General features: G+C 35.1%; 1 protein-coding gene across 1 annotated transcript; it reads left to right on the top strand.

The window, feature by feature from the left end:
- The first annotated feature begins 9,116 nt into the window (after positions 1-9,116).
- Ef2b (eukaryotic translation elongation factor 2) lies at positions 9,117-13,217 on the top strand. The gene is made up of 6 exons (XM_011193133.3): positions 9,117-9,268; positions 9,692-9,805; positions 9,928-10,028; positions 10,105-10,632; positions 11,086-11,782; positions 11,982-13,217. Exons 1-6 carry the CDS (start codon positions 9,266-9,268, stop codon positions 13,071-13,073), a joined length of 2,535 nt encoding a protein of 844 aa, XP_011191435.1. The 5' UTR covers positions 9,117-9,265; the 3' UTR covers positions 13,074-13,217.
- The last annotated feature ends 244 nt before the right edge of the window (positions 13,218-13,461 follow it).

Here is a 13,461-nt window from a genome sequence, read left to right as displayed (position 1 = left end):
TTTATTTAAGTTATTCACTTCTTGTATAATAATAGAATTTTATTATTTTTTGTTTAATCCATTACCAAAGAAAATTAAATTTTACAGATTTTGTTCACTTTTTCTTTTCACTACTTTTTTTTGCTAATTTTTGTTTCCATTATTATTATATTTATTTCTTATATTTTTATATGATAAATATGTAATTTTTTTCCTAATAATATTTTTATTATTATATATGCACACATTTATTAGGTTGGTACGAAATTTTTATTTTTTTGTATTAATATTAGATACCTAAATTTTGTATTATTTTTTTTTGTAATTATTTTTATTTTTTACCATTTATTTTTGCTCATGCAATTTTTTTATTAACTTTTTCACAAAGTGAAAATGGATTTTGCTTTTTACTCCTGCGCGTTTCCGTTTCTTTCATGCCTTATTCATTTATTAATTTCTAACTTCTTTTAAAGATTGACTCTCTACTATTTATGTTATTTATAATGTCATAGAAGTTAATCTTATATAAGTTATACGTTTGATAAATTCATTTAATATGATTTTAAACGGAACATTCATTCAGGGGTGTTGTGGAATCCAAGACAGATTTGCTGAATGTCAGAATGGCAAACCAATTCCGATTTTCATTGGTGTCACAGAATCTGATTGGATTTTCGTCTTTTCGAATATAAGCAAACCAATATTCGAATCAGCTGTTCGATTCATGGGGGCTGCTATTTATTCGTGGGGAAAAATTAGCAAGACATATTTTTGGAATTGTAATTATATAATTAGTTCAAAATATTCATTAAACCCAAAAAATATAATTAAAATGAGAAATTATTTCAGCTTTTATTTTATTTGGCAATGAAAGTAGCGCGAAAAAATGAAAGTTTTAAGGAATCACAGTAATTCGCTTTATGCTCAAAGGAAGTCAAAAATAGTAATTATTTTTATGTAAAAATGTACATATTAAAGTGTATATATACAGTGGAACTTCTCTAACTCGAATCACCATAATCCACAAAAAAACTTCGAGAATATTTGTATGGAATTGCCTTTCAATGCCACTTCAAGAGTTCGAGTTATGGAAGGAAATTTGTATGAAATTTGATTTTTAAACGATATTGCCAATTTAAAAGTTTAAGTAATGGAGATCTTCTGGAAGTTCCACTGTATATTGTTTAACTTTTATATGAAAAGTTTGAAATTTCCGTGATCTAATCTGAATTACTTATTTTGTAAAATTCTTAGAATATTTTATTATTCCGTTTTTACGTCATTTAGCGTTCTTATCTTATTTTTTAATAATTGTTATATTTTTTCCAAAGCGTTTTAACTCCAAATCAAAATAAATTTGAACAAAATGTCTCAAATCTGTCAGCCCTGAAGCTCTTGTATTGTTTCTGATAGTTAAACCGATAAAATTGGTTTCCATGACACCTAAAACCTATAGAATTTCTGATTCGAACATCAAACCAATAATATGAGAATTCATGACACGAACCAGAATTTTTTGTCGGTTTGAATTCTGATTCCGACAACTGTCAGATTCCACAACAACCCTGATTGTCTCAATTAAGTTTTCTTATGGCTTTTTCGATTAGTTATGTGTTTATTGTATTAAAATTTCTAACTATTCGAATTTTATAATTTATTTTCACTTTTAATTATGTTTTATTTTATTTTCTTGGATTATTAACACAATTTAGGAACTATTTCCATTAATGCATTTTTGATCTCCTCAGACTTTATTCGATTAAATAATTAATTAATTTATTGATTTTTTTTTTATTTTTTTTTCAAACGCCTTTGATTTTTATTATATTATATTAATCTAATAATGTGCATTTTAATTTTATTGAGTATTTTAGATATACAATTATTATTTTTTAGTTTTTAAAGCAATGAACTTTTTTTTTAATTATTTTTAAAATTTTTTTAAATTTTTATTTTTTTTAAATATTTTTTTAACATTATTTTTTATATTATTTATTATTGTGTGTTTTTTTAGTTATAAACTTATTTTTTCAATTTTTAAAGTAATGTATTACTTTCTTCTTAATTTTTTTTATCTATTTTTAAACTTTTTAATTTTTATGTTATTTTTAAAATTTTCATTTTTTTTCGTTATTTTTATATACATGCATTATTTTTGGTTCACTTAATTGCGATTGCTCCACAATTACAAGGGCTCATTGCAATAATGACTCAGAGAAGTGTAGATCATGCATGAAACAAAATAAATAACGGCTAAAGGTGTGTTAAGATTTCCTCTTTAGTTTTTTTTCGACTTTTCTAATGTCACTTTTTTATTTTTATTTAATTTTTGTTTGTGTTTTTCGGTTTCACTCAAACGATTTGCAATCATTGTGTGGCATATTGCTCATTGCTTTGCTGTATTTATTAGTAGTCTGTATTTAGGGTGCGGCAGCGGTAATGGCAGTGTCAGTGGTACATTGCCGACGCAGTGCCACCAAATCACGGCCAGAACCGCGTTCCAAAGCATTAATTATACGAGCACACGGCGGCGGGTATGATACGCGTATGTAATGTATGGATATGCCTGTAACTGTTGTATGTATGTCTGTATACTACATATGTAAAGTACAATAATTCCGCCACGTACGGTTCTTGGCAAAAACGTTGGATGGCGCGACACAGTTTATGCAAACAACGTCCAAGCGCACTCGGTAGCATTGGCTTTGTTGGTCAGCCAGCCAGTCAGCCAGCTGAGTTGATTGAAACATTTACATACACTTGCGTATGTATGTAGTAACTACGCATGTACGGTTATATTGTTGTACGCTTTGTTGGTTAGTTGGTTGTTCGGTTGGGCCCGTTCTTGAAACTACAGACACGGCTGCGTTATAAACTTGGCTTGCTTCTTGGCGGTGTCAAAAATGCAATGCAAGTCAAAATAAAACACACACACACACATACACTTGAGAATAAAAATAATTAAAGTATAAAATACCGCACTGCAGCACTGTTAATATTCAATGGCATAAGCGAGGCACACCGCGCGTAGCGCTTCGATGGACAGCGCCAAGCAAAAAAAAAAGTTTTATAAATATATTTAGACGCGCACTAACTAAAAAACAGATTTTATGTGAAAAAACGTAATAGAAAATGCTGAGCTGAGCACAGTGTAACTGAGCTGAACTAAACTAAACTGAGTTGAGCTGAAGCGCATAAAGGCATAGACACACACACATTAACACAGTTGGCGTTTTGTAGTACAAATACAAACGGGAATATTGCGCTTAGACAATCGACGAACCACACCAGACGAGGTGTTGGGCCAAATGGAACGCCAACAACGTATACAAAAAAAAAATTTAATAATAAAATAATAGTGGCACAGTACTCGCTCTGTCTCTGTATGTATGTATGTTTGTATGTCTACTATGAAATAGAATATGAACACTGAAAGAATTCGTAATCAAAACACAATTTGAGTTGTTATTTAAACGCGGCAACAGGAGTCACACACACGTCGCGTACACCGACTGAGTTTACACGAAATGTGAGCGCGACTGCCAAGCGGTAGGCAAGCGCGTAGCACACTGAATGCAGGCAAGATCTCCGACCGTACGCCCGCCTGGTTGCCGCGTACTCGTTACTTTGCCTCGTTCGTTGTATTTGTCGGAAAGGTGGTTTTGTTGTTGCTGTTTTCTGTATTTTTATTCACCCGCTAGAAGAGACAACCAAGCAGACAACCAATGCGATGAGCCAACAATAACAAACTGAAAAGCCACTGACAACGCAGTCAGACGATCGACAGGCGAGAACAATGGCAATAGTCAGTGTTCAAAGTGGTGGTGGTGGTGTTGGTGCTGGTGGCAGTGCTGTTGCTGCTGCTGCTACCAATGTTTTCAATACAATACTGCTAACAGCAATAACAAAGTTACAAAGCCGACAGTGGCATGCAGTGTGTTACTACGAGCGACTCTTAACAACAACAACAAACTCAACATCTTCCACTGGCAAGTTAAAAATTGTGAGCGCATATTGGCAGCAAAATGTTAACGTCCACAACAACAAATATCAGGTAAGCCCTAACTGTTATTGGCTTGTAGCAACGGTAATGCAATTTTATTGGCTCGCTCTCAATTTCTCAAAATCTCACAATTGGTGCTCTTCCAATAGGTTTTGATTCAAACAACAGAATTTTGAAGTTGAAGGCTTGGCAATCATTTTCTTATAAGCTATTGTTTTATATATTATTTTTTTAAATTTTCCCATTTAAACGAGAGAGAGAGAGAGTGACACTATGTAGTTCTCTATTTAAGCTGTCACAGCGGCGCAGTTGAGTACAAGCATTTGTACTCGTATATAATGCCTTTAATCGTAGACAATGCATGTATGCATGTAGTTGTGGAAAATATTTTGGCCACCCTTCCTATTTGGGTACAACGAGAAACTCACTTGCAATGCTTATCACGTTTTGAGTTTAAAGCACTTCCTTTTCACAGCGGCTTATTGAAAAATAATGCTAAATTTAGTATACCAGACAGAACTGAAAGAAATTAAACGATTTAGTTGTGAAATTAAAAATGTTTTAGCAGAAGAATTTTTTCGAATCTTTAGCTTATTGTTTTTTGGAAATTAAATAAATTCCCAAATAAGCCTAAATGTATGCAATGAAATCATTTGTATAACAATTAGGCTTTCTTGGGATTTAGCTTGTACCATAAAAAACGGTAATCGCCTAATTTCTTAAATTTATATCAGTGAAATTCTCAAATAATGTTTAAATATTGAGATATTATACAATATATATGACACTTATAAGTATGTACATACAAAGTCATTTGTATATTTTTTTAGTATCTTTTAAGCGCATTCTTTAATATAGCTCAATTAAAAACGGGTTTTGATTAAATTTTGAAAATTTTACCTTTAAAAAAATTATTGAGAAGCCTAAAAGCATGTAACATTTATAATATTCCTATATCATGAATAAAATTTATAGCATAGTTTTCGGCATTTAACCCATGTACTAAAAAATTTAGCGGAACATCAATACATTAATAAGCCTAAAATATGCATATTTTTCATAGAGAACTCAGTTTTGAAATAATCTAGTGAAAGCCGAAGTAAATGCACGACTTCAACTGCAAAGCATTTGCAATATGGACTGTGAAGAATGATGGACAATTTTATTTTTTAATTTTTATTTAACTACTACAAAATCACCGAAAACTATACTCAAATGTATTGAAGATATTTGAGGTTAAAGCTTTATAATTAAAAGCAATATTTTTTCCAGCTTATGCTTCAGAGAGCTTTCTACACATTGTTAAATTTCTTAACTAGATAAATATGTAAATATTTTATACACACCTTTACAGCATTCAAAACTTTTTAAAATATATTAAATAAAATTTACAACCGTGAACAATGAAATATTTCATTGCGCAATTAAAAAAAAAATCCGTAAATATCTTATTACAAGCACTTCAAAGTATATCTGTATGTAAATAAAGCATTTAAGTAACAACCATGACTGCGCATAGCCATTACATTGTGTAATTTTCTATGGCATCGGAAGCGCGCTCCATCGGCAGGTGGCGCAATAGTGCTAAGCGCTCTCACTTTGATGGCAAGCTGCTTTGTGCGCAAGCTAAACCTGTCGTTGGAAACGATAAGATGAAAACCAGAAGTATGAACAGAATGAATTGACTAGCGTACTCTGTGAGAAACGTGTACTCATTTACTCACGCTGTCACTCAGCTGGTAAAACTACTACGTGACACTTAATTCCGTATGACAAGCGCGCATTACAATTTAGACTATTTTGTGGGCAGAGAAAAACATGTTGCCTTTTAGCAGCTGTGTCGGAAAACTAACTGCAACTATTGCAACACATTATCAGTTAGAAACACTAGCGCACGCAGGTACACATTTTGTAGAGTTTTCTTTAAATTTGTACTTTTACATGGTTGACACATATTTACATGAGTTTTTCCACTATTACTAACCCAATTAAAGCTATTTTTTTTATATTCTTGTTGCCGTTGAGGTTACAGCTTATTTACCTTGCTGTGTCTAACTGAATTATATGTAATTAAACCACTTTCGCGATACATCATATGTATTATACGGTAACATAAATAGTACGTAAGCAGTCAACTTTCACAGTTTATAATCTATTGAACCTTTAAAATGCTTTGAAATGGCCTACAACTGATGATTTTGTATACTTAATTCCACTCCTCCACTGTTTTGATAAAATAACTTGATATGATAAGCTATTGACTCATATGTTTATTTCCAAATAGTTTTGTTATTGTTTTGGGTGTTTAATCGTGCATATAACGGCGCAAGGAAAAATAATAGTTGTGTTGTCGGCATAAATTATGTATATATTTCCAAGCAAATAATTTTCTTAAATATATTAAATTTTGCACTAGGAAATACCGGATTGTTGCTGAAAATACTCAGATTTGTTTGCAATATACGATGCGCTTATATGTATAAAAACCAAAATTTAATGAGTTGTCGGAATGCTGCACGAATTATGCACTACACATACAATTTTATGCACAAAACTATTATTTACACAGTTGTTTGCATACATTTTACCTACTGAATTCAAAAAAAATTGACACTACACACTGATCATTTGCACATTTTCCTCAACAACTATGCCACTGCGCCTGCTTGTTGCTAATTTATTTACAATTACATTAATTAAATTTTGCATAATAAAGCTGTATTTACTACTCACCTCTGTCCAAGCCATGGTGGCTGCAGTATTGTTAGCTGCACCTTTGGCAGCAGCAGCGGTGGCGGCACGCCTGGATGGCGGTGGCACAGAGCGTTGAGTTGTGGTGCGTAATGCCTTGGTAAACGTTTGCGGATATGTCCGCCAAGTGCGTGCTGTAGTTGTTGCAGTTGATTTGCTTAAGAGCAACGATGTTGATACAGATACACTGGCTGGTGGTGGTGTTTGCGGAAAGCGATGTACACCAACTTTTTCGTTGACCAAAGTTAATAGTGTGGCAGAGGAGACTGTAGTGGTGTTGGCGGCAACAGATGTTCGACTAATTCTGATGCAGTATAACTAAGACCGCAAGTATTCTATTGTATAAAAGAAAGACAAATTATAATGAGTATATATGATACATATAAAAAAAAAGTTTGCCAAGCTGGTATAACAAATACTTATGTATTTATGTACATATTAAGAAATATGGTTAGTTGCACCACTGCATTGTTGGCAGTCTGTAATCCATATTTTTTGGCAGTAAAATATGTTTTTAGTTTTCGTACACACAACTCACCTGTTTGACTCACTGGAGTAGCTGTTCGCACGCTATGTTCATGTTATTTTCACCAGCAGTTAAAATTTTAATACTTTTATTTCTTGAAAACTATTTTAATGTAATAATCCAAATCAATATCGCAATTAAAACTTGAAATTTTTTTATCTTTTGTTGTTGGTTTGTATGGTTAAAACAATAACAAATTATTTGTAAATTTTGGTTGAGGTGGTCTGCTGCTGTGGGGGTGCTCCGCTCCAGCATTCCCACCACGACCACTGTTGCTTCTTCGTTAAGCTACTTCTGCTTTGCTTCTTTTCTGCCTTTTGGTAGCAAATCTCTGCCGCGTTGGTTGTTTGGTTGGTTTTTTTTTTCTTCTTATTGTATTCAGTAGCAGCCTCGCTGGCTCAAGTTTTTGTTTCTGTTTTACCACTTGCTTTCTTTTTTTTCTATCGATGAATCGAAATTAGTCTTCGATGAATATGTTTTCTTGTTACTCACTTCTTCTTACTACTAATATGATTTGCTATAATTTAGTTTTAATATTATTTTGGCTATTCTGTATGTATTATTCCTTGTCTAGTTATTTCTTTAATTATTTTGCACTTCACTTACGCACTTCTCTTCCTACAAAAGTTTTCTTTTCAACATTTGTAATTTTTTGCCGTCCTCTTGCTCTCGTTTTTTCACTTTTTCATATCTTTTCTTCGCACTTAAAAGGGAATTTTGTTTTCTCTGATTATTTTGTAAATCTCAAAAATGCAATTTTGAATTCAACCGGAAAATGTTGCGATGGCTGGGAGCGAAATGAAATAAACAATTTTCCTTGTTTTTTTGCTTTAAACGAGAAGATGTTGGAATATTATGTAAATTCAAACTATATTCTGCTGTCTTCTCAATTCTTGTTTCCTTTTCGACTTAGTTGTCACATGGCACCCAGCAAACATTTGAGCTTCAACTACTTGACGATAGCTGTCAGTTTTGATAAGTATTCACATTAGATTATGTGTATTTGAATAGAATTTGTTTTGGGAACAGCTTACAAATATATAAGTACGTGTGCCATTTTATATTATCCATCTTTATATGAATATATTAATATTTTAAAAATATATTATTTTATTAGACTAAGACTATATGTGTTTATGGCTCAATGCCATGTTGTGACGTCATAATATGTTTACTAGTTAAGATCAAAAGGACTATACTGCTAATTAGAATATTACAGTTCACTTCAAACCTTTGGGATTAAGTGTACAAACTATATTAAAATGATTGATAGTAGGTTCATGAACTATTGAACTATAATGAAAGGACTGTTAAGAAAGCTAGAAAGGTTTATCACAAAGTTCCGACTCTATCTAGCGGTAAAATGATCAGTATAATAGTTTCACATTGTTTACTTTAATACTGTACATATACCTAAGAAATCAGTTTAAATTTTAGTTTTTCTCCTCAAGATAGCGCCCAATTAGACTAAAATGCAATATCAGTGCACTTCCGAATCTCATAATAACATAATCCTATATGGCTTGCCATAAATTTTTTCATAAATTGCAACAGTGTGTGGAGTTGTTCGGTGTAATGTTAGAATTCACCTTCACTTCCAAGAGCTGCCGTATTATCTCTTCTCTACTCTTTCGGATATATTTAAGCAGATTAAATTTGTTTGAAACACACTGCCATGCCTCGGTTTTTTCTAAATTGAGCATTTAAAAATTACTCCAATTTGAATAGTTACGCTCAAAAGAGTTAAGACACATTTTATTGCAGTGGTTTTAATGAGAATTTACAATAACATTCCCAACATCGCCCTGTGTTCGTGAGGTGTATAATTAATGCAACCATGCATGTAATGAGCGTTGGCAACACTATTACTCCGAAAAAACATGTTGAATTGGCTAGGTGACCGAGCCGTAGGTGGTGGATTTGTCCGTCGTTCTTTTCGCCAAGTACACGATTCGAGGCGTGTAGTGTTTTTAAAAGTTGGTCAGAAATATCATTAAACATCCAAAATGGTATGTAAAAAATATATGAAAACTAATGCAAAACAGAAAGTAACAGCTTTAATGGTTAAAATGTTCGGAATATCTTGAGAGGAATTGCGCATTTTATTATGCAAATTGGTTTCAAAGAAAACCTTAATCCAAAATCTTATATGTGCTACATAATGGCGAAGGTCGTGTGTTCGTTTGCGTAAACGAGGTATCGACGACATAATTTCATCGGGGCAACCGCATGACGTATGCAGTTTTGTACAAAGGAATCTCTCAAGGCCAACATTTTACGATTTAAAGCTGAAAATTTCGTTTTTCAAACATGAAAATGCGTTGATTTGCTAGCAGAAATTAACATTTGTGTATCCACTTATTTACTTTACATATAAATTCATAACTACTGTGTGCTGATGGCGTGATGGTTTCGTACGTGTATTTGTGCAGGTCAACTTTACTGTCGACGAAATCCGTTCCTTGATGGACAAGAAGCGGAACATCCGTAACATGTCCGTCATTGCTCACGTCGATCATGGCAAATCTACTTTGACCGACTCCTTGGTAAGTAAATAAACCAATAACCATTTGTTGAGCATATACACTCTCCCTCTTCGTGTTATGACGTCAGCAGTGACTATTTCACAACCTGATTTAATAATTGTGTTTTTGCACTTTTGTTGTAGGTGTCGAAGGCTGGTATCATTGCTGGTGCCAAGGCTGGTGAAACCCGTTTCACTGACACCCGTAAGGATGAACAGGAACGTTGCATTACCATCAAGTCAACGTAAGTTTATTAATACTAGCTCTTTTCCTAATAGTCTTATATTAATTTATACAATTACATATATATTTATCAACAGTGCCATTTCTATGTACTTCGAAGTTGAAGATAAGGATCTTGTCTTCATCACTCATGCCGATCAGCGTGAGAAGGACTGCAAGGGTTTCTTGATCAATTTGATCGATTCACCCGGTCACGTTGATTTCTCATCTGAAGTAACAGCTGCTCTTCGCGTAACTGACGGTGCCTTGGTCGTCGTCGATTGCGTGTCTGGTGTATGTGTGCAAACTGAGACCGTGTTGCGTCAAGCCATCGCTGAACGTATTAAGCCAATTTTGTTCATGAACAAGATGGATCGCGCTTTGCTTGAATTGCAATTGGGCGCTGAAGAATTGTACCAGACTTTCCAGCGTATCGTTGAAAACGTGAACGTCATCATTGCTACTTATAACGATGATGGTGGTCCAATGGGTGAAGTACGTGTCGACCCCTCAAAGGGTTCCGTCGGTTTCGGTTCCGGTCTGCACGGTTGGGCTTTCACTCTTAAGCAGTTCTCCGAAATGTACTCCGAGAAATTCAAGATCGACGTTGTCAAGCTAATGAACCGGTAAGTCTAAATTTGGATCCTTTGTATATTACCTCTTTCAATCAGTTATAAGTAGTTTAATAATATGTAGAAGAAAAAATACAAATAAAAAAACGCTTTTAGCACAATTTGTGTTGCACGCAAGAGATATGCTCAATTTGGACTTGTCCAAATAGGTATGTTTCTGAAGACCGTGCTACAAGTGCAACTTCAATAAAAGCAGATTAAACCGGTACGCTGTTTCAGCGGCACCTAGATCGACGCTTTGTAACGCTGTTCTGGAACCGCTTTCTTAATGTTCAATCGGAATTAGCTGAAGATTTGTCGAGATAATTATATAACGCATTAGAAATTATTGCCAACAGGGTGTGGTACAGATAAGATGATAATGAATTATTTAGTATATACTAATGTGTTTGTTGTTGTTGTTGTTATGCAGTGATTAATATACTATGTGTATGTTTCGTTGTTTAGTCTGTGGGGTGAGAACTTCTTCAACGCCAAGACCAAGAAATGGCAAAAACAAAAGGAAGCCGATAACAAGCGTTCCTTCTGCATGTACATCTTGGATCCCATCTACAAAGTGTTCGATGCTATCATGAACTACAAGAAGGAAGAGATCGGTACCTTGTTGGAGAAGATCGGTGTTGCCATCAAGCACGAAGATAAGGACAAGGATGGCAAAGCTTTGTTGAAGGTCGTTATGCGCACATGGTTGCCAGCTGGTGAAGCTCTGCTTCAGATGATTGCCATTCACTTGCCTTCACCTGTGGTTGCTCAGAAATACCGTATGGAGATGTTGTACGAGGGTCCACATGACGATGAGGCTGCCGTCGCCGTTAAGAACTGTGATCCCGATGGTCCATTGATGATGTACATTTCCAAAATGGTACCGACATCCGATAAGGGTCGTTTCTATGCCTTCGGTCGTGTCTTCTCCGGTAAGGTCGCTACTGGCCAGAAGTGCCGTATCATGGGCCCCAACTATGTTCCCGGCAAGAAGGAAGATTTGTACGAAAAGTCCATCCAACGTACTATTTTGATGATGGGTCGTTATGTTGAAGCCATCGAAGATGTGCCTTCCGGTAACATTTGCGGTCTCGTCGGTGTCGATCAGTTCTTGGTGAAGACCGGTACCATCACCACATTCAAGGATGCCCACAACATGAAGGTGAGTTACATAAGTGGATTACTGTATTTTAATACACACGTTTGTTTGTTGATGATAGTTTTACACAGACCTGTTCTGAACAATATAATGAGCGATATGTTTCTTCTGATTCTTTTTACTACGATTTATTACAATTTCATTTAAAGAAAAATGCAGATTTTTTATAATTTTTATTTTTTTTTATATTTTGTGCTTTTAGGTGATGAAATTCTCCGTGTCACCTGTCGTGCGTGTCGCTGTCGAGCCCAAGAACCCTGCTGATTTGCCAAAATTGGTGGAAGGTCTTAAGCGTTTGGCCAAATCCGATCCTATGGTGCAATGTATCATTGAAGAGTCTGGCGAGCATATCATTGCTGGTGCCGGTGAATTGCATTTGGAAATTTGCTTGAAGGATTTGGAAGAAGATCACGCTTGCATTCCATTGAAGAAATCCGATCCCGTTGTATCATACCGTGAAACCGTATTCGAGGAATCCAACCAAATGTGTTTGTCCAAATCGCCCAACAAGCATAACCGTTTGATGATGAAGGCTTTGCCCATGCCCGACGGTTTGCCCGAGGACATTGATAACGGTGATGTAAGCTCCAAGGACGATTTCAAATTGCGTGCCCGTTACTTGGCTGAGAAATACGATTATGATGTGACAGAAGCCCGTAAGATCTGGTGTTTCGGTCCTGACGGTACCGGCCCTAACTTCGTATTGGATTGTACCAAATCCGTACAATACTTGAATGAAATCAAGGATTCCGTTGTTGCTGGTTTCCAATGGGCATCCAAGGAAGGTATCATGGCTGAAGAGAACTTGCGTGGTGTACGTTTCAACATTTATGATGTGACGTTGCACGCTGATGCTATCCATCGTGGTGGTGGTCAAATCATTCCAACAACTCGTCGTTGCTTGTACGCTTCAACAATTACAGCTGGACCACGTTTGATGGAACCCGTTTACTTGTGCGAAATCCAATGTCCCGAAGTTGCTGTCGGTGGTATCTACGGTGTGTTGAATAGACGTCGTGGTCATGTTTTCGAAGAAGCTCAAGTTGTTGGTACACCTATGTTCGTTGTCAAGGCTTACTTGCCCGTAAACGAGTCGTTCGGTTTCACCGCCGATTTGCGTTCCAACACCGGTGGACAAGCTTTCCCACAATGCGTGTTCGACCATTGGCAAGTGTTGCCCGGTGATCCGTGCGAACCCAGCAGCAAACCATACCAGATTGTACAGGATACACGTAAGCGTAAGGGTTTGAAGGAAGGTCTACCCGACTTGTCCCAATACCTCGATAAATTGTAAACGTGTTCGCGAAGCTGTCAATTTGTGGTGTGTTTGTTGATGTAGCGGCGCAAATGGAGAGAACAAGAAGAAGAAGAAAAGAAGAAATTATACAAAAGAATAAAAAGATAATTACATAATTACAACAATACAAAAAATAACATACATATATATATTTTTCTCATAATATTCATTTGAGGCACATAAACTACTGTAGTAGCTGTAACTAGTAGTTAATCGAATAACGCAATTTATATTTGGTAATTTGTGTAAGCGATTAATTTCAATGTACTGCATACTATTTTTTTACTTTATTTTAATTAATTTTACTTAATGTGACTCAATAACGGTTGTTTTTCTTCAAATATTCCGTTTTGGCTTTAGCGGTGACGGTTTTTGAATTTGTTTC

This window comes from Zeugodacus cucurbitae, chromosome 3, assembly GCF_028554725.1.
Source record: "Zeugodacus cucurbitae isolate PBARC_wt_2022May chromosome 3, idZeuCucr1.2, whole genome shotgun sequence".
Taxonomy (NCBI): domain Eukaryota; kingdom Metazoa; phylum Arthropoda; class Insecta; order Diptera; family Tephritidae; genus Zeugodacus; species Zeugodacus cucurbitae.
The sequence above is the reverse complement of the archived record's forward strand: the minus strand, read 5'-3'. Positions and strand labels throughout refer to the sequence as shown.

Bases quoted from the DNA above. Each gene is read 5' to 3' on its own strand.
- Ef2b (XM_011193133.3), top strand. The intron at 9,806-9,927 runs GTAAGTAAATAA...CTTTTGTTGTAG, and splicing joins CTACTTTGACCGACTCCTTG to GTGTCGAAGGCTGGTATCAT. The intron at 10,633-11,085 runs GTAAGTCTAAAT...TTCGTTGTTTAG, and splicing joins GTTGTCAAGCTAATGAACCG to TCTGTGGGGTGAGAACTTCT.